The 23126-nt window shown below is 32.4% G+C and overlaps 1 protein-coding gene across 1 annotated transcript; it reads left to right on the top strand.

Moving 5' to 3' along the window:
• Nucleotides 1-2075: 2075 nt before the first annotated feature.
• Nucleotides 2076-17965, top strand: LOC109802657 (transcription factor MYB106). Its single transcript, XM_020364074.3, has 3 exons — nucleotides 2076-2300; nucleotides 2427-2556; nucleotides 16875-17965. Exons 1-3 carry the CDS (start codon nucleotides 2168-2170, stop codon nucleotides 17581-17583), a joined length of 972 nt encoding a protein of 323 aa, XP_020219663.1. The 5' UTR covers nucleotides 2076-2167; the 3' UTR covers nucleotides 17584-17965.
• Nucleotides 17966-23126: the final 5161 nt, after the last annotated feature.

Genomic DNA, 23126 nt, shown 5'->3' with positions numbered 1-23126 from the left:
TTTCTTGCAAATTTTTTTCGCAAGAAATTTTGCAGGAAAATTTCCTACGAATTTTAAAATTTGCAAAAATATATTATCCACGAAGGTATTACCTGTAGATAAAATTTCACAGAAAAATTTGTAAGAACAACGTTTCCTACGAATTTTTCATAAAAATTCGCAAGAAAAATCACATGTAATAAGAGAAATTCTAGTAATGACAAGAACAAGCACAAGGTCTGATTGTTGTTTTCTTATTAGCTTTTCGTTTAAAAATGGGAAGGATGGCATGCTGTGAGAAGGTAGGGTTAAAGAAAGGACCATGGACACCCGAAGAAGACAAGAAGCTTATTTCTTATGTTGAAAAACATTGTGACGGAAACTGGTGTTCAGTTCCTGCCAAAGAGGGTAATACAACGTCTCCATACCTTAGTTTTAATCTCTTGTGAGTCTACATCTTAATAACGTCGGCTTTTCCGACAGTATACGTGCTTTGAGAGAGATAAAGATAATTTTTTCAATGTTATACACATAATGTGTTCTGGTACACTTGGTTATCAAGTTCACTTAAGACCTCAAAGTTCACGGATCAAGTCTCGAAAATGTTAAAAATACGAACGAATAAATGATAAACTAGAAAAAGGAGATAAAGAAAAAAATAAAATAAATTTTGTGTCAACATAGTATCGTCTTAACAGACAATAAAAAATTAAAATAAATAAATTTGTTAATGACAGCTTAGTCGACACAAAAAAAATTGTGTCGACTTATTTAGCGTATATTACGTCGGTTTTATGATTTAGAGTCGGCTAGAACATTCTTGTAATGAATTATATATTTTAAGAGCATCAACAACATTAATATCTTAAAAGTATCTTGTGTTTAATCAACCTGAGTCTTATATACATTTTTTCATTGGAGTTGACTTACATGACACAAAGTATATCTTACATTAAGCTTTGTATCTTATAAAAGGTACATAACTTATGAATAAAAAATTATTTATACAACATTAAATTGAGTAAAAGGGGAAAACTAGTAAATCATATCCAGGAAAAAGATCAATAAGGATTGCATAAATTTTTACCATTTGAGTTAAAATGTAGCCAGTTGCTTAAATATGATTTGACAACGTAAGACCTAATAAAGTAAAATGAGATACATAATTAAGCAACATACATCATAGGTGCTCTAAGTTTTGTGGACAATCTTGAGAAACCTCTCATTACATGCATGTTGAAAAATTCTCTCCATTACAAAACTCCATATCCTTTACAAAACATAGTGATGTGATTTGCAAAATTTAAAGATATGAATGTTGTGATTGACATGCTTCCTTTATTGTTATTCCTCGTGATATAGATTAAGTTGTCCATATTTTGACAGGATGAGACTATAAAAATAATGTAAATAATGTTAGATGAAGGAATCTTCCAAATTTTGCTTATGTGCAGTGGAAATATATATTAGATTTATGGTATAGTTTCTACTACTTGTCTTTTTTTTTTCATTAAAAAAAAAAAACTATATCTCATATATATAGGATGCGGTGACCTCTCTCATTCTCTCTCTCTATTGGGGGGTGAGTGGTGTCTATTCTTTCCTATCACAATATCTCTCATTTTATAGTAGAGATTCAAGACTATTTTCATCTAAAAAACCATAATAGAGATTCAATATTATTTTCATAAATGTCATACTTCTTCACTTACATGATAGTCATTCACCACCTCATAAAATATATCTCTTAATTTTTCATTTCATTCATTTATTTGGAAATAATAATTGTTTTGGTGACAGAAATATCACCTGTGCTTAGGAAAACGTATGATGGTGGTCTTGATGAAAGAGCGGGTGACAGATAAATAAATAAATGTATAAAGCAAGGTTTTCATAGAAAAAATATTTATAATTATTGGTATCAAACTAAAATGACCTACTAGTGTACTATACCACCGTACCGTTCTTATATTTCATAAGGAAAATATTTATGATTAATATTAAGGTATCAATGCCCTACTACCACCCTACCCTTTATGATTAATATTCAGGTATCAATGCCCTACTACCACCGTACCCTTCCCATTTATAAGTTTTATATATAGGTTTAACTGTTGGACTGCTAGGTGCTGCACAAGAACAAGCACAAGGTCTGATTGCTGTTTTCTTATTAGTTTTTCTTTTAAAAATGGGAAGGATGGCATGCTGTGAGAAGGTAGGGTTGAAGAAAGGACCATGGACACCTGAAGAAGACAAGAAGCTTATGTCTTATGTTGAAAAACATGGTCACGGAAACTGGCGTTCAGTTCCTGCCAAAGCGGGTAATACAACGTCTCCATACCTTAGTTTTAATCTCTTGTGAGTCTACATGTTCTTGAACCATCGAGGAACCAAACTTAATTTAATTCCTAATTTTATTTATATATGCTACAAACATTTATATATAGGTCTTCTAAGATGTGGGAAGAGTTGCAGATTGAGGTGGATTAACTACCTCAAACCTGATATAAAACGAGGAAACTTCACATTTGAAGAAGATTGTACCATTATTCGACTCCATGCTCTTCTTGGAAACAAGTGAGGTTTCTGCTTTGAAATTTTCTATATATGGTTAACAATATGAAAGCATATTATTTCATGTCTTTTTTTTTTTTTTTTTTTCAAGAGTCACTTTTACGTACGCTTTTCTGAAATGGATAATTATTTTCCCACTCATATTCTCTACATTTTTTCCCACTTAAAAATATGCAAAGAAATTCAAGAGAAAGGGGGTAAATTGGGGTCCCTCCCTATCACTGTAACAAAATTTATTATTATAACAACAATTATTTAACAATATGTTGAAAATTTTTCACTCTTGACAAATCAAGCTTCGTGTAGTATTTTAGGATGTCATCCTCAAGGTCCCAGAGATATTTTGTAATTTCCCTTTTTATTCAATCTAGACGTAGTTCATATACAACTGTATTGAATAAAGATGCGAATAGATTGCATTGTAAATAAAATGTTAACACTCTTGATTCAAGGATTGAAACTTATATAATGAAGATTGGGATTGAATGTAAATTCACAAGGCTTATGTTGTCTATACAAGATCGTGTTTTCATATTCTCAGATTCTTGTAGTCATTCAAACTGATTTGTCAAGCTTGAAGTTTTAAGAATTAAATCTTGAACATGATTCCTTAATGATCAAGAGTTAATCCTTGCATTAAGTATAAGGATGTAATTGGCTAACAAGTTTAAGTCTATTCTTAAAACAAGATATTGTTAAGTGAAATAATTCAACCCAAACATGTTTTCCCAACAAGCTTCAAAACTAAAGATCTTAAGATGAGTGATTAGGTTGGCTTATGCATTAAGATCAAAATCAAACACAAATGTAATAAATTGAATATATATATATATATATATATATATATATATAAAAGATTCAAAAGATCACATAAGTACTAGTGATTACATCCAATCCCACAGGATGAAATCAACCACTCATGGTAAGGGCACTTAGAGATGCATAATGAAAATACAAAAAGCAAAAAAAAAAAAAAAAAAAAGTAAAAGAAGAAGAAGAAGATGGAACAACAAGACCTTTGTTCCCAAAGAGTGACCACCTTGCAAGCTTCCTTCCTTGTTCTGTTTCTTCTTTCTTGATTTTTGTATCTTTGTATCCCTCTTTTTCTTTCATTCTTCCCTATTTATATGTTCTGTGTAAAACAAGGGAAAAATCAGAATTTTATGGTTTTGGCACTGCAGCGTTCAGCGCTGCAACGCTGGTAAGTCCGTCACCCTGAAGAATCCTCCTGAGCTGGGGCACTAGGTTGGGTGTTGGGGCGCTGGGCTGTTTTTTTTTTTTTTTTCCAGAAACTCAATGTTTCAGCTCCAGCTTCACCGCTGCAATGCTAGATCTCTGGTTCTTCTAGTTTTTCTTGTCAAAACTTGATTTCCAGCGCTGTGTTGAGCGCTGCAACTCCAACTCTCTGGTTCCTCAATTTTCTTCATCCTTGGCTTGTGTTTTTCTGCATGAAAATGAAAAGGTTCACTTACCAATTATTCACAAATCCTATCATGCTTCTATTTCAAATTTTAGGACAATTTGAGGGAAAATTTGCAAAGAATTGCTAAATTGAAGCATAACAAGTGTTAATAAAGATGTGAAAACCATATATTCCGCACACTTATCACAATAATAAAGTAATTGTCCCTATTTTATTATCTAATAAAAAATATTAATAACTAATGTATAATAGCCACTAAAAATGTATTTACATTATATCAAAATTTATCATTAGCAACAATTCTTTATTAAAAATGTTTAAATCTCACATTGACTAGAAATAAGATAATTAAATAGTATATAAGTGGATGATAACTCTTACCTTTGTAGGGTTGAGTTAGACTCATAATTGATTATTTTAATTTGGTATCAAAAAAACTCGAGTTCCACATGTGACACCTTGATACCACTAAATGTGACATCCTCTATTCCAACATTAATACACAATAAATGTAAACTATAATTTTCTGAGTAAATAAAATCTTTCATAGTTGATAACATCTTTCATGAATAAAAACAATTGTCTCAAATATCATAAGGTAAAAGATTCACATTCATAACTCATAAACCATAACTCCAACGTAGAAATTACAAAAGAAAAGAAATTAAGGTTTTCAAAGCAGTTTAATGGAAACAACATCCTAGGCTAGTTCTAATTACACCCTGATGTCACATATTCTATTAGAGCACGCCCAACTGAAGCCTAAACATTGTCACCAACATCCTTATGTTGATAATTACCTACAACACAATAAAAGATATACATAGAGCAAACAGGGGAGTGAGAAACATCTCACTCGGGTTAAGGTGTAGAAATAACGGTTAAGCAACACACATAAATCATAACAAACACAAACATAGCTACACATTAATCAAGTATAAATTCAAGTTACACATACAATAGTACCACATCAAGTATAAAATCTGTAAGAAACAAAATAAAATTCTTACAATATTTTTTGCAAATTTTTATCATGGAAAAAAATTTCTATCATTATTAAAATTATAGTAAAATTTGTAAGAAATATCTGTAAATTATTTTTTGCAAATAAATTTGCAAGAAAAAGACACTTTTCTAGTAGTGTCCCTTCTAATTTTAAAAAAACATTGTCAAAACATACATCTGTGAAATAATTTTCAAGTTGGTTATTTAATGCCAAAAATTCAACCGGAGAAAATTCAGAAGAATAAAATTGAGCAAAATGAATCAAATTTTCTTTGACAAATGCAGAAAATGAATCTCTTGGATTTAAACATGCTACACAAAGAAGCAACTCAGTATTTGCTTCAGTGAAACGGTTGTTTAACTCTTGAAGTTGTTGATTAATCACTTGACAAAATAATTCAACTTGAAAATATAATTTTAATTAATGTAATGTTCATAACATACAATGTTTCTTCTAAACATAAAAATAGAATGAGTAAATAAAAATTAAAATACTGAATTTTTCATTGAAAATAAAAAATAATTCAAATAAAATAATATAAAAATAATAACTTTAAATACACTAACCTCAAAGATCACTTTAAATGTATAGTTTAACTATTGAAACATGAAGGAGTAGAGATGGAAGAAGAAGTTTTTTTTTTTAATTTCACTCTTCTACACTTTAAAATATGTTAGAGGTAGAAGAGAATTTCAAAATATGGATAGAATTAAAAAAAGTAAAAATAAAATAGAAAAAAGATATAAAATATCCAAAAAGAGGTTAATAATAACTTATGATTTTTTTTTATACTTAAAATACATATATTATTAATTTATAATTTTTTTTATCTTGATTTATAATTTAAATGCATAACAACTTTTTTTTTCTTTTGAAACATGAAATTTGTTGTTAATTTTTATAACATATTAAAATATTTTTTTAAATCTTTCTTCTCATACAAAGATAATTGTAACAAGACTCAAATTCAGCTATAATTTTATAACTTTTTAATTTTTTTTAATTTTTTGTTTCTATTTTTATATTTTAAATAAAGATAATATAATATTATATATATTAAAAAGCAAAAACTGAAAAGTTAGTGGGGGTAGTTGCCCCTACAAGCATGTACATGAATCCGTCGTTATATATATACATACATATATATATATATATCAAATTTTAAATGATTTACCCTCTTCTATATTTGTTATCCACCAATAATATTTAAATGTATTTATAATATCATTTTATACATTAATATATAATTTTTATATATATTTAATTTTTTTTTTGATACTGAATGTCAACAAGAGAAGAGAAAAAAAAGATAAAGATAAAAGGAAAGCCACACTAATCCCGTAACACGGGAAGACCCATGGCATCAGCAAAGAGCTGAGCTTCTAACCCAGTCGGAGGATCTTCAAGCTCCAAAAGCGCAATTCCAGAATTAGGCCTTATTTTAGCAAGCATGTCCGCACACATTTCCTTCCCTCCAAGAATGGATCAGACTAAGTCCATGGTTTGGCCATTAACTCTTTAATGTGACAGAGGACCCCCGCATACCTATGAGTATGTTGAATTGGTTGCTTGACTAACTCCAAAGCCATTTTTGAGTCTGAAACCAAGAGAACAGACATATACCTTCTAGTCTAACATAATTAAAGACCATGTAAAATAGCTAACAATTCAGCTTTAAGGATAGTAGCCATTCCAATATCTCCCTTAAATCCCCACAACCACTTGCCATCAGAATTTCGAACTAAACCTCCAAAACCTGCAGGTCCTGGATTCCCAAGAGAGCTTCCGTCAACATGAACACTCACTTGAGGACCTTCTGCCAGCACACATGAAACCCACTCGGGGACTTTGTAGGTTGGTGTCGCCTCCTTACAAGGTGCAAAGCTAGTTTTCATGATTGTATATAGCTCACGAATCTGTCGAATTTGACTCCACGGCTTCCCAACGAGCCCGTTAAACACATGCCTATTGCGATCTTTCTAGAGCTGCCAACAAATGATTGCTGGTAAAATGTGAAATTTTTTGAAACATCTAAGCATCCAATCCATCCAAGACACATTATCATTCCATCGGAGCACCTCTGTCAAGCCAAAAACTTGCCAAACCCGATCAGCACCACCACACTTAAAGAGTATATGTTGCATGTCTTCATCGGCGTCACCACACCGTGGACACGTCGTGTCCTGCCCCACATGATGATTGACTAGCCAGCTATGCATAGGTAAAGCCTGTTGTCCGACATGCCAAACAAAGAAGCGAATGGATTCCGACACAGGTAATATCCAAATCCATTGCCAAGTACTCCTTGTTGCAACTCCAACATCACATAACCACCTATAACCGGCTCTGACAGTGTACTCTCTATTAACAGAACTGCTCCACAAAATAACATCCTCCGCATTAGGATGGAGGCATAATGTAAGAGCCTGAAGGCGTGCCTTGGTCTCATCTGACAGCCACGAGTAAAGTTTCCCAAGAGCCCAATGTCCATCATCCCAAACGTCACACACACGAATATTAATATCCTATAGATGAACAAAAGAAACGGAAGGAGCAAGGTATGTGCCATAAGACCAATTTGTAAACCAGAAAATACTATGTCCATTGCCAAGCTGCAACTGAAATCCAGGTTGTAAACTATCATATGCCTTTCGCAAGGACCTCAAAAAATATGAACCCGAAAGTTGCAGGAGTGAGGTGACATTATCGACACAATATTTAGAGAAGATAACCTGTACCCAAAGCTTGGTAGGGTGGGCAAGAAGGTCCCAAATCAACTTTCCTAATAATGAGGTATTCTGAAAACGAGCCACATGTACTCCCATCCCTCCATCTTTCCTTCGTTGCGTAATTTTGTCCCATTTAACCAAGTGCATCCTATGAGGGTCAGACCCACTCCAGATAAATTTCTGGCTAATAGCATCCAGCTTCTCACATGTACCTGATGGTAGCCACTGAGTTTGCATAGTATATGCAGGAATAGAGGATAACACAGAGTTCACTAATGTAACGCGTCCTGGACGAGCCAATAGACGACCCTTCCACGCAGCAAGACGTTGTTGCACCTTTGACATAACTTCTACAAAAGTGCGATTAGAAACTCGACCTTGCACCATTTGGAAACCCAAGTACTTCCCCAACTTATTTGTAAAGTTGATATGAGTAATGGAAGTGATTTTATTTTTACGGCGAGTAGGCACCTCGCAAGATGTTAAAACTTTAGACTTCTAAATATTAACTTTAAGACCTGAGGTAGTACAAAATTTCTCCAAAACAATCGCAACCCTCCGAATTTGTGCGGGTTTAGCTTTGGCAAAAATAAGCACATCATTGGCAAAGAATAAATGAGAGATGGGAGGTCCGTCAGAATTAATCTGGTAAGGCTCCCAAATTCCTGCTGATACTTCCGCTTGGATCATATGCCCAAGCCTCTCCATGCATAACACAAATAAGTATGGAGTTAAAGGATCACCTTGTCATAACCCCTGTTGTGGCTGAAAACCCTCCATACGCTCCCCATTCCAAAGAAGGGAAATAATCGAAGACTTTATGCCTGACATAATCAGACGGATCACGGTTACCGGAAATCCAAAGGTTACCAACACCTCCTCTAAAAAATGTCTGTCAACTTGGTCATAGGCCTTCTCTAAGTCAAGTTTAAACACCACATCTCCTTTTTTCCGTCTAGATTTAGACATACTATGGATAATCTCCTGTAAAACAATGGTATTGTCCATAGTATACCTCTACCCACTACTACAAGATGCATATTCTACATCGGTTCTCTAAAGGCATCTACATCGGTTCTAAAACTGATGTAGAATAAAGCGACGTAGAAAATGTGTACATTTTTACATCGGTTTTTCAGAACCGATGTAGATTAAATCTACATCGGTTCTCAAGAGAACCGATGTAGATTTATGCTTAAATCTACATCGGTTTTCTTGAGAACCGATGTAGATTGTATTATTTTTTTTAAAAAAAATCATGCTTATTTTTGGATTATTTCTGATTACTTCTGGAGCATGACCAGTTTTCAAGGATTTCAATAGTGTTTGGCAGTACCTGAAATCAAATAACAGCAATAAGACATAGGCCAATTGCAAATAATACAGTAAAGTTGATGCTAAATCCTAGTTTGGCAAATAATTCTGCATCAATTTCTAATACAAGACAACTAAAAAAAGGTTCATTTGGTTAAGTAAAACTGAAAAAGAATAGTGTATAAAATCTTTCATGGTTGACCTGAAAGCCTGTAGCGAAATGGATTAATCCAATGCATCATGTAATCTATTGCCTTGCACGTAAATGTACCAATACTCTTTAGTGCTTTTAAGAGAACGAGTTTGCGAAAAGTGAAAACCGTAAATTATCAAAATATGCTATTTTAAAAGCAGTAGGATTCTAATTATTGACGCTTGACCATATAAATCAATATGTTGAAGTTCACTTTTTATCCATCTTTTCATTAACAAAATTAAGTTGAAGTTCTCTGATTCCAATGACAAAAAGCTACCTGTTGTCAATTCTTTGAGGCAAAAAACAATGTATGTAAAGTATAAAAACTTTGACATGGACATACAAGTCACAACAGAATGAACGGTGTCAAAGCCAGGAATAGTTTAAGTCAGTGTGACTCACCAAGAGTTGCCATGACTGCTGCAAAGATAATAATGCCAACTGGTTGCACTCTTAGCTTTCCAATTGGATATTTATAGATATTTATGTTTTTCATTGCAAGGTGAGTGAACCAAAGTATGCCACCAGCCATGAGATCAAGCAGAGAATCCAAAGTTGATGCTGCAATAGCTATTGACCCACTCCTTACAGTGGCATAAATCTAGGCATAGATACATACATATAGTTATTTTATAGAAGAATTATCGACAAGTACAATAGAAAAAGAAACACTTAAGGAGCTAATTATGACTAAAATAATCAATCAAGCTTCTTCCATATGTTCATATTGACACATGTATAAATTAATTTGTAAAATTTATCTTATTTAACTTCTCTAAAAGTTGATTTTAACTTATATATAAGTTAATTTTAACTTCTCTAAAAGATAAATGTTTTGAATAGCATAGAAAGATTATTAAAATACCTTGGTCCATATACAATGATGGAAGTACAGATTAGTGAAACCCAAAATAACAAATTCACAAAGCATCAAGAAATTATCAGTTTATCTGCAATTATCAAAGCTTGAGCCACTTATTTTAAATTGAGGATAAAAAGAGCAAGTGCATTAATACAAAAATTAAAAGATATCACAAGCATACATACTAAATGGACCAATTATAAAAACATAAACACAACGACCAGAAAAGTTATCATCTTGAAACAGTCACAAACAAATTATATGTAAATGTAGCTGTACCATAATAAAGACAAAGCAAATAATTGGTAACCTGCGTAGTCTTTTCGCAACCAGTCTCACCAGATATGAGAACTACCTGCTTTGAAACAAATGAAAGAAATATTAAGACCAAAACACATACAAAAATCTAATCTGCAAATTCAATTTAATTGTATGTTGAAATGCACTAAAACTAAAATCTTATTCAACTATGTTATTAGATATATTTAACATGTCAATGTGAATCATATAAGCTTAGTGCACTCAGCACCCAAGGTACCGAGTATATGCATATCCAAAGGCAATTTTACAAAGAAAAATTTTAAATTAACCTGGTGAGATTCAACAGTTGATGTAATTGCATCCTTGAAAGATATTTAGTTCCCTCATATCCAAGTCAACTCTAACCAACAAAATTCATACATATATATATATATGAATAACTGTTATTTTTCTGGCAGTGATTGCCATGCAGCTACATATAACCATCCATTTGCAACGGACATTATTCCTATAATAGATAAAAGAGATTTTAAATTTTTAAGTTTTGACATTTATTTTTCTATTTTATCCTTAAAATATATTATTAATTTTTAATAAAATTATTCTTTTTATGTTTTTACTATACATATCATTTTTATCCTTCAACTCATCTAAAATAACTATTCATTTCAAATAATAATTACTCATTTTTCTAAAATAACATATTCTTTCTCATATTTCTCCTCATTCTACCAATTATAATGAATTGATTTCTTTTAAAGCACTATACTACAATAACACGTAAGTAAAATATTTTTTATTTGTATATATAGATGTATGAAATATACCTTGGCTTCGCTATTATCTATAGTAATGGTTGAGCAGCATGCACCATGTATACTTCAGCCACGTCCAATGCAGCAGCTAATTATGGTAGTCGGTTCTAGCTAGTTTTGGTTTCTAGCTATCCCCACACTCCAGTAGACTTTAATACTTAAATCTTGAAACATGACTATATTAACTGTTTTGACTATTTTGACTTGTATGGCCATAGTTTTATCCACTTAGTGTATTATACTAATTAATGATACTTGTTTACCTTCATGCATGTATTTCATCATGTGAGTGAGTAGTGTTACTCGTTGTTCTGTTATGCCGATGAGTGAGAAGTTTTATCCACATAGTTTTATCCTTAAAATAAAAGGCCTGATACATTTGAAGACACTTCAAATCTTCTACAGAATTGGAGGTTTTCCTCCTTTTCAACACTGTCAAAGAGGACCAAGAGAATTAACAGTGGTCAGTTGACAACTCTTGTAACTGAAAAATTTGTAATCAGAATTTGCAGTGTCAGAATTTGCAAACAGATAGCATAAAGTTATTGGAGAAATGCAGAGTTAGAATTTGCAATCAAAACTATAAATGCAAAAAGCAATTTTGGTCCTCCCAATTCTATTAAAGTCCAGTTTTGGTTGAGCTCCCACCCCTCCCCCCAACCTGCACCCCCGCGCCACAGAAATGTTCTCAAATTTTTCAAAATTCAAACTTACAAAATAAAAGCCACACCCTGTCAGTTTGATGCTAATATAGCACCATTTTGCTGATGCAATGATGGCATTTTTCCAGCATGGCATAAAACTTGATTGCGAGGAACTGTTTTATAGACTTTGCTGACTTGGCTATATGGCAACATGTCACTAAGAAACAAAGTGCCATATCAACATCACCAATCCAAGGACTTAATTGGCTGATTTAAGAAAACTATGAGAACTTGACAGATATATTTTGCAATTAAAATTATAGGACAATCAAATTTAAGAGAATCAAAAGTTATAAAAATGTAATTAAGCCAAAACAAAAAATAACTATTTCCCAAACAGCTCAGGATCTAACCTCTCTGAAACCCCATATAAAGGGCTATTTGGTTCTAAAGGTGAATCACAGGAATCATTTTCTGCGGAATCACTCTCTCCTGCAGCAGAAATGTGTGTCATGAGAATTGATTTGGTTGATCGTGGTAATAGTTGGCCAGGAAAACGCATAAGATCAACCAGCAGTTCCACAGAGTTTAATACAACAATCACTGACATATGCTTGTACGAGTCAACACATTCAGCAGCCCCATCATTTGGAAAACCCTGATAAGATAACAGAATGGCAAAACAAGACATCCTTCGTAACTAGACATGATAGAGAATAACTGGTAAAGTAGTCATGTGTAGGGCAGAGTATAACTGCAATTGGAAACAACCAAAGAAATCAAAGCTTACCATCATAAGCCTACTTTCAAGACCTACAGTATCTGCTAATACTTTAAACAAGATAGCACGAGGACGGCATAAACCATGCCTTATTTGCCCTAGCATTTGGACACCATGATTCTCAAACATGTGTGAGGATTCCTCGTGTGCCGCTTTTGCTGGACTCGCTGGTGATGAAACTGATGAACTCGGAGACGCATTCCTGGACGGTCTCTTTGGTGTCCTTGGCGATTTTACTGTTGGCTGGAAGAGCCTTCTTCATGATGCAGCTTATGTTGGCGATGGGAAGGTACCTGTCTTGCTCGCGTATGTTGGAGCGAGGGCTGTGGTCGCCGCTGTCGTGGCTGCCGCAGCCGGGGCTCGCAGGACCCTCCGCCATGCTCGCCGGAACCCTAATTTGAGAAAGGGGAAAAGGAAAAACATGAGGCGAAACCCTAGAGAGAGGGAGGAAGGGGGAATGTTAAGAATACCTGAGAAAGGGACGCAATGATTGTTGAGGAGAGCATGAGGAAAAGGATTTTCATCCCTCACGAGCGTTTGGGTACCGCGATGTTTGTCAAGGATTTGGGGTCGAGGGTTTGAAAGAGAAATGTGTTCGCGCATCATTTCTACATCGTTTTTTTTGTAAACTGATTTAAAATAATTTATATTTATATCGTTTCTACGTAAAACCGATGTAAATAAATTTATATTTTTCATTTAATTACAAAAGTGTCACTGCAATTTTATTTTACATCAGTTTTATTGAAACCGATGTAGATATGGTGATATAAAATAGTATATTTCTAGTAGTGACCTAATATAAAATTATTTTGAAGGGGGCTCACTAGCCTCATTAGAATAGGTCGTAGACGATTCACCAAGATTTTAGAAACTAATTTATACACAACGTTACACAAGCTAATCGGGCAAAAGTCTTTAAAGGTCGTTGGGTGATCAATCTTAGGAATAAGGACTAGTAGAGTTTCAGTGGCCTTAGGGTTAATCCTTCCCGTCTCAAATGCCATAGCTACAAACCTCCAAACATCCTCCCCCACCTCATTCCAATAATTTTTAAAAAATATTAGTTGAAAGCCATCAGGGCCTTGAGCTTTATAAGATTTCATACTTTGCAATACCCGAAAAACCTCCTCCTTTAATACAGGTGTTTCTAGTGATGTGCATTCCTCCCCTGATAAAGAGATGGGGCAAGGTGGCATTTCCACATGGGTTACTTCTGACCGACCCAACAAGTTACTATAGAACACCACAACTTCATGTTTCAAAACCTCTGCATCAGTACAACAACCCCTAAGAAGATTAAGTCCTATAATTTTGTTATGTTTTCGGTGAATCATAGTTTTTGCATGAAAAAATGCATTGCTTCGATTCCCAAGTTCAATCCATCTCTCTCTGGACTTTTGATACCAAAGTATTTCCTCTAACCGAAGTGTGTCTTCATATTCCTCAAACAAACACTTGTAGAGTTGTGTATGTCTAACAGAATCAACTCTCTCAAGATATCGTTCCAATCCTCTCGTAAACGAGCTCCTAAACTTCTTTTTCGAACAAAAAATATTGCTAAACACTTCATGGTTAAAGACTAAGGAATCTTCGCGAACCTTCTCAAGGGCTTCTAAAATATTATATGAATGCTGGTGCCATGCATTAGCCACCATCGTTTTATACTCCCTATGTGTACACCAGGCTGCTTCGAACTGGAATGGCCGGTTCTTGACTGGTGGAAGGAATCCCCCACATCTGAGGAGGGGATTATGATCAAAATGCCCTCTTGGAAGTACTTCAATCATAGCATTAGGAAAATCCAAAATCCATTGCATATCACTTAATCCCCGATCTAGTTGTTTATGAATTTGAATCATGCCATTTTGTTTCCTATGCCAAGTAAATTTTTTTCCAAGTAGCTTCCAATTCACCAAACAACAATCATCTAGATGCTGTGCAAACACAGTAGCTCTAGATAGTTGAAATATACCACCCCTCTGTTCGGTAGGAGAGAGTATATCATTGAAGTCACCTATAAGGAACCATGGAAGGACCATCACCTGCCGAAGCTCCTTTAAATATTGCCATAATCGATCACGTTCAGCTGGGACAGGATTGGCATACACCTCCGTGCAACACCACACCTTCCCAGACATAGAGACCTGCACTGAAATAGCTTGTGGGTGGGAGCCAACTACCTGACATTGTAAGGTCGAAGTAACCTTAACCAAAGCCCAAACACCGCCAGCATGACCACGAGCTTCTTGGATATCTATAGGATAGTAGCGCAGTCGTTCCCAAAATGATTCAACCTTTGCAAATAAAGTATGGACTTCAAACAAAAACACCATATCTGGCTTAACCTTACGCAGTGTTTCTTCAAGATGAATTTTGTTCATCCTTCCTGCTGCCCCTCTAACATTCCAGGCGAATATATTAACATTCATCATAATCCAACCAAATACAGAGGGGTGACACGTCCACTCCCCGCGCAGTTAAGGCATGACTAGCGCTTTCTCCTCTAAATCCATATCACCTTCTGAGATACTCCCATCAAGTGTTTCCACCTCAACAACACTTTTTCCCACCAAGCTTGTACCCATCGAAGAATCAGGTGGACGTGGCGCATGGAACGTAGCCACACATGCATCCCTTACCACATCATGAGAACTAGTCTGCAACTTATCACCCCCCACGTGGTCATGCAAATCCGCACATGAATGTCTCTCCTCAACGGGACCCATGTGCCTAGACTTATTATGGTCAAATTGCCCCTCGCGTGTACTGGACCCCATAATTATACTTGTTGCGTGCCCCACACCAAACGATGCGTGATGGTTTCCTCCTGCCATATCTGTTCGAAACTTCATGGAATCCCCATGCACTTCCTTTTCTTGTCTTAATCGTTTACTCCTATTTTTGACCCATGTCTTTGGAGCTCGATCCACTTCCACTTTCTCAGCATCAAATTGACTATTCTTCAATCCCACCAAATCAGCCTCATTCTGTTGCATGTATTGTTTCTTTTGCATATCACCATCAAGTAAAGATTCTTCCCGTAAAATCCGGAAGGGATTTTTTTGAGACTTAACTCGTGCCAAATCTTTTTTGTTGCCTCCTTTGTTTCCGCCTTCTGTTACACCCCGTGATTTACTCTCTTTCTGTGATTTTGAAACAACTAACCACTCCCCATGTACCGCCTCTCCCTCACCGTTAACGGCCATAGCAGGGTTGGGAACTGCCGCCGCCATAGATGGCTGCACATCCCCGTCAACCTCTTGCCATTGCTGCCTTTCATCCTCAGTCCTCACTCCTTGGCGGTACTCCTTCCTTGCAGCTACGTGCCACATGTCCGTAACGTCCACAAGTTGCACAAAGGAGATGAAGACCCTAGCAACCACCGGGTTGTTAAGATAGATCTCAACACACACCCTAGCAAACTTCCCCCGTGATGCTTGTAATGTCATCATGTCCACCTTTATAGGACGACCAACAGCCGTAGCCAAGGCTAGCAAAACGGTCTCGTCATAGTACTCCATGCCCAAGCTAGGAAATCGAATCCAAACCAAAGTTTTGTGAATCTTGACATTAGTTGCAACAAAATCCGGAACCCATTCCCGAACTGCCAAATAATGGTCAAACATCATCCATGGCCCTCCAATGATGACTTTCTCCCTATCATCAGGAAGATCAAATTTAACCATGAAGAAACCATGCCCAATATCCATAACATCATATCCGCCCACCAACTTCCAGGTCGTTCGAAGCCTTTCTTTCATAGTGAAATACCCTACTGTCTTTTCTAGCAACTTAATAATTACTGCTTCCGACCAAGGCTCCCTGAGCGTCAGTAAAACCCTCTCATCTATGAAGCACTTGGGTTTCAATCTATTGCCCTCCTCTAATTCTATCTTGAAGAGATTTTCTTGGATCAAATCAACTCGTGCAGGTCGTGGGGCAGCAACCTTATCATCCATTAATTTATCCCGAAAAGACAATTGTGGGTCGCGTGTTGTCGCTCCATCCAGTGGCCGGGATTGCTTTTCCGTACCCGAACTCTCGCCACTCATATTCAGAATTCCCCAAAAACCAACAACTTCAAACTTTACCCTATATATATTTAATTTAATTAATAATATCAGTAAATATATCGATAGACATTCTATTAAAAAAATTTATTCAAAATGTTACTTCATTAATACGATGTGTCTACTAGAAAAAATATATATTTAATTATCCGATTATTTGATGTTTTCTTAAGTTATATGAGAAAGTAACTTTTAATTATATATTTTGCATATGTAGATGGTCAACCATAGCATCTCACTTGCCCAAAAGAACAGACAATGAGATCAAGAATTATTGGAACACCAACATCAAGAAAAGGCTTAATAGAATGGGCTTGGATCCCATTACTCACAAACCAAAAGCCAACACCTTTGAAAACTGTGGTGGTGAACAATCTAAGGAAGCTATCAATATGAATCACATTACACAATGGGAGAGTGTTAGACTTGAAGCTGAAGCCAGAGAATCTACATTGCATGTTGGATCTAGCTTCTTCCATTCTCCACAGCTAATATTAAGCAAATTTCCCACTCAACCTCAAAGTTCACCAGATTCCCTATCAACCAAATATAACACCACAAACACAATGCATAGCATGTATGCCCTCATGCTTGCCACAGATCCTTGCCTTCCATCACCAATATCTACGTTGACCTTTCCAAAGTTACCTATCCCTACAAATGTGACACAATTCACCAACTCCAAAAGCTCACTCTCATCATGTAAGGGTGGTGATGATCATGTCATAGAAACTAGTAATCATAATCAAAAGATAATAACAGAAGACTGTGTGTCAAGCATGCAAGATGACGACATTATGGTGGTTGTGGATGCAATACTTAGAACAGAAAGATGTGAGAGTATTGAAGAGTTGTTAAACGGGTCCACTACCATGGAAGGTCTAATTAATGATTCAATTGAAAGTGATAGAAGCGTAGGCACATAATTTTAAAAACCGGACCGGTCATCGAACCGGTTAAGGTACTGGGTCAGTGGGTCAAAGGTTGAACTGGTGGGTCACTAGTTGAACCGCATGACTCGATTTTTATTTATTTTTATTAAAAAAATATTCATATTAAATATATTTTATACTTATAAATTTTAATAAATTCATATCTTATTTTAAATTTCAATTTTTCTATCTTATTTAAAATTATTTTTATTTTTATTTTGTAAAAAAATACATAAAAAAATTACATGTTAAACGGTATATTAATACAAATTAAAAATATAAATAATATGTACATATATAATATACTTGCAATTAATATCACAAAATAATATATGTAATATTTACATAGATATTGCATTATTAAATATATAATTTAAAATTAATAATATACAATAAAAGTTATTTAAGTTGTATATATTACAAACAAATATATTAGAACAAGTAGTCATTGTTATATTTAATAAGACTCCTTGCTTTTTCATTAAGAGATTCAATTTTCATTATTATTTTTATGATTTATGGTCCCTTAAAAAAAATTTAAAAAAAAAAGAAAAAAAAGTGGTTGAACCGGTTTGACCCACCGGTTCACTGGTTGAACCGGAAAATTGACCAGTTCAATCCGGTTTGAAACGGGTCGACTGCATAACCGATCCAACTTCAGACCACCGGTTCCCGGTCCAACCGGTCCGACCGGCCGGGTCGGTCCGGGTTTTAAAACACTGCGTAGGGAAATAGAAAGTGCAACAGTATGCGTTCCTTCCTTGCTAATGGAATTTAATTATTTAATATATTTATGCATGTCGCCTATCACCACTCCTAGCTAGGTAGCTGTCCTTATCCACTTAATTTCATTCATGGTACGTAAGCCATGTAATGAAGTATCACTATCCATTGTTTTCAATCAATCTATTTCCTATCCCATTTTTGCTTAGTGCAGATTTAAATGTATTCCTGAGAAAAACTTTACGTGTTGAGTGCTGACAAATTCTGTTCCAATAAAATATGTATTTTATAAACCTTTATTAGGACCAGAGAGACTGACTTAATACTATTAGACTATAATAATTTCTTTATCATCGATGTGATTATGAAGTCCCATTTTTTCTTCTTTTAAGTTTCTTTTATTTTTCAATTAAAATTTGTCAATTTTGTTCCCCAGTCGCAGTGTTTTTCATCTTCTTTTCATTTCTTCGTTATCTTTTTCTTTCTTTTATATGATCAATAGTGAGTTTTTCTTTATATACAACAAAAAGTTCAATTACAAATTACAACTTAGATTTTATACATCTATCGTAAATGTAATATTCTGTTACTGTCACACTATTAAATTTTAACCTGCTTATTATAACTTATTTGTTTTCATAAAAAAGTTACAGTGTTTTGTCTTAAATATACCTAATTTGTGGGCATAAACGTACAAGTTTGATTCAATTAAGTTATGCTATAATTCTACACAACTAGATTTTTTATTTTTCTACTAATCATTAGAACAATAGAGATTATATATATATATATATATATATATATATATATATATATATATATATATATATATATATATATATATATATAACAAATTAAGGATCTACATACTTTAAGATTAAATTTTGATGAAATTATTCCACTCAAAAATTAAATTTTAACAATCTAACCATTAAATTTATAGTTTTTAATGCATAAATCAAGTTTACAAATTTTTAAAAAATTTAAAAATTAGTTGATACTTCATTAAATTAATTCAAGTTAATGAATATTAATAAAAATATTTTATACGTTAACTTGAATTAAGGAATCAAAGTATCAAATAATATCCAAGTTTTTAAAAATTTTGTAAATTTAATTTTTATATTAAAACCTTTTAATTTAACAGTTACATCGTTAAAATTTAATATAAAATAAGAATTATTAAATAGGATAAATCTACTAAAATTTACTCTTGAAATTAGTAGATATATATTGCATTAATGACAAAAGAGATATTAATTATATTTTCAAGGACTTATATACAACACCCATAAACCATTTTTTTTTTCTATAGAGACCAAATATACACTAATACAAAATTATATTTTACATTAATTATTAAATAATCAATTTAATAAAAATTGCGACAACATAATTAAAATTTTAAACAACTTTCCTACATCAGTTAAAAATAATCTGTTGTAGAATGTTCTCTTTTACATCGATTATATGTTTAACCTATTTAATAATAATAATAAAAAAAACCATTTTATGTTAGCCCAATCTATAACCAAAGTAAAAAGGTCTTTAAAAGAAATCCTCTAAACCTCATTTGACTCTCGTGTGCACTATTTCTTTTTTCCACAAACTCTATTGCAAAACTTCTTTTTCAATGCCAAAAGCATCTTGAAAAATACTCCAAACCCTAAACAATACTCCAAGCATCTCCAACAAACTTTTTTTTTTCTTTGCGATTTTGTCATCATCTACGACCTCCAACGAAAGCTACCAACTACATCATCTTCGATTTTGTATCATTTTTAGTTTCCTTTTTCCTTTATTGTGTTCCTCATTTTGTAGTATCTCATTTCTTAATGCTTTCCTTGCATTGCCCTCAATCACCATGTGACCATCCATTTGTTTTCGAAGTCTTGCACTTATCACTATCAATAAAGATGACAATGTAAGACAATTATATCTCATGTGAGAAATATGTGATGTATAAAAAGACTAATAAATAAATAATTACATAATTAGGGATTAAATTATAAATAGACTTAATTGAACAATTTTGAAAATAATCATTATTTGATGGGAATAACGATTTTTAAGATTATAAATATCCACTAATGTGAAGTAAGATTCACATCTTCTTACAAAAAGTATTCTCTCAAATCCTAATCATCATGAAAGATGAAGTAGAAAAAATAGTTAAAAAAAATGAAATCTTGGTTCTCTTCTCAAAAAAATCAAAGTGCTCTAAGAATTAAAAGAAACTTTTATTATAAAAAAAGGTATATAATATTAATTCTTTATTATTATATGAGAATCATAAATTTCAAAGATTCTTTTAATTTTCTATAATAGATATTATTAGAAAATTATAAAACTTAGATACGATTTTATAATATCCATCCCTATATCTATATTTAAAAATAATACTTGTAATATGTTCCAAATCGGCACGGATAATAAGTTCAATTTCTATCCTCGTATCTATTGGCTACTGTTTAGTTAGATACTCATATTCACATCTACAATTCACACTATATTTAGATACATGGTTAATAATATTTGGAGAAAAAACATTTAACTGCCCTAAACTTTACCTCTTTTTCAGATAAACACTATAAATTTTAATTTTATCTAAATTGATCCTTAAATTTTTATCTTCATAGCAAATCGACAACATGAACTTTGATTTTAATATAATTGATCCTTAAAGTTTATTATTTTTTTACAAACAATACCATGATTATAATTCATCTTAATTAATTCTCAAAATTTATTTCTTTTTAAATAATCTCTTATATTATTGAAAATAAAATATTAAAAAAATAATTAACAGATATAGAAAAGTCTTACGGTAATCGTATACTCTACCAGATACAATATTGTTCAAGTATATAAAATCACTATAAATGAAAAAATCTTTTATTTGAATATTTAACATAACTAGTAAATCCAAGAACCACTCATTGAAAATAATTAAAGAATGCTTGCTAGCTATGTCTTGATTCATACCTCGATAATTGTAAATATATGATTAGAGGTCAAATATACAATTTTTTATTAGATAAAAGTATTTGTTGTGTCAAAATTACATATTTCATACAATTTTTTTATATAATAATTTTTTTTTGCTGAACTTTGATGTAATGATTTAAAGTATCTAATAAGGTACATTCAATACTTATGCACAATGTATTTCTGAACACGTACGTTTTAGGCAATTTATATATTTTTTAATTTGTAGCTCATTTCTTTTTTTTTTATTACTCTAACATTTCCTATACTAGTGTTTACTTTTTATTCTTGATAAGTGTACACAATACCTATTAAAAGGATAAAAATAAAATATGGCTTAAAATAATAACTTTATACTTTTAAAACATTAAAAGAAAATGTCATGTAATAACATTATTTATATTATTACTAAAAATTATTTTTATTTATATTATAAATATAATATGTATTGATATATATTGTTAAAAAAATAGATATAAATTATAATAACATATAAAATATATTGTAAAGTTTCACTCAAAATTAATATTAAAATTATATATATATATATATATCAAATAAATTTATGTTTACGTATATTATATTTACAATAAATTTTTTATAAGTTATTTATGTAATATTTTTTTGTAGTAAAATGACAAACAAATAAAAATAAATCTTTTAAAATGATAAGCTAAAAGGGAAGTATGGAAGATTCCAAATTACTCTAAACTTTCAAATTCACCAAAGCAAATATTGGTGATCTCATAATTTGCAGCGCACTCTTTAAAAAATTCAAAAATAAAGAATTAAAATAAAGTTAGTTGCGATGGTTGATTTTCATTTCCTTTTGTTCACACAATTGAATTGCGTATCGAAGCATCCAATAACACATTTAACGTTGTCAGTAATTTAGAGAAAGAAGTTAAACATATTGGGATATAAAAAAAGAATTTAATAACTGTAAAAAAAAAAATTAAAAAGGCTGTTTCACCTACTTTTGCAATCTTTGATCTTTCTCTTCATGAAACTTTGCTATTACGTTTTTTTCATTATTGTGCATGGCCAAATGCTTAATTTGACGTTTGGGACCAATTATTTTGTATGCATAAATTTAGCGCACACACACACACACATATATATATATATATATATATATATATATATATATATATGATTATAATAATACTGGTGTAACTTTTACTAAGTATTATACTGCTTAATAATTTTATATTAAATATGAATTTTGTAAATTTAACCGTTAAATTAAAAGTTCATATCTCTTACATTATATATACAAAATTTTGTATTAATCAAAGATGATTTGATACTTTAATTTTATAAAATAAAATTGATGTAACATATTCATTTCAAAATATACACTAAAATATGAACACTTTAATTAATTTCAAGTTGTTTTTCAATTTTAATAAAATTTGATATACACATGTAACATATTCGTATCATACCTTAAATTGGGGGCTGTGTGCTAATATATGTTTGCGAGTTCTCTTAGAGTCTAGTTATACTTTATCATCCTTAACCTTCATTTCTGTCATTGTTGGTTTCATTTTTTATTTTCATTTATTATTAACTTTTGTTTTTGTTCTCCAAGTATAATTTAACTTTCATTTTTGTTTTCTGTCATTATTGATGATTATGTTTGGGTAGATGGACCTGGGTCCGTAGATAACAGACTCGTTTTTTTTAAATCCGTATGACTATGTTTAATATTTTAGCCTAGCTCATGAAGTCCGCGGACTTGGCAGATTTAATCCGCAAGCTCGCGGGCTAGTCTGCAGACTTCACTGATTAATATTTTTAAATATTATAATTTTAATATTAAG

This window comes from Cajanus cajan, chromosome 11 (assembly GCF_000230855.2).
Source record: "Cajanus cajan strain Asha chromosome 11, NIPB_CcT2T_4, whole genome shotgun sequence".
Lineage (NCBI taxonomy): Eukaryota > Viridiplantae > Streptophyta > Magnoliopsida > Fabales > Fabaceae > Cajanus > Cajanus cajan.
This window is presented reverse-complemented; position numbering and strand designations above follow the sequence as displayed.

Coding starts and splice junctions, on each gene's coding strand:
- LOC109802657 (XM_020364074.3), top strand. CDS start 2,168: ATGGGAAGGATGGCATGCTGTGAGAAGGTAGGGTTGAAGAAAGGACCA. Junction 2,301..2,426: donor TTCAGTTCCTGCCAAAGCGG/GTAATACAACGT, acceptor ATTTATATATAG/GTCTTCTAAGATGTGGGAAG. Junction 2,557..16,874: donor CATGCTCTTCTTGGAAACAA/GTGAGGTTTCTG, acceptor TTGCATATGTAG/ATGGTCAACCATAGCATCTC.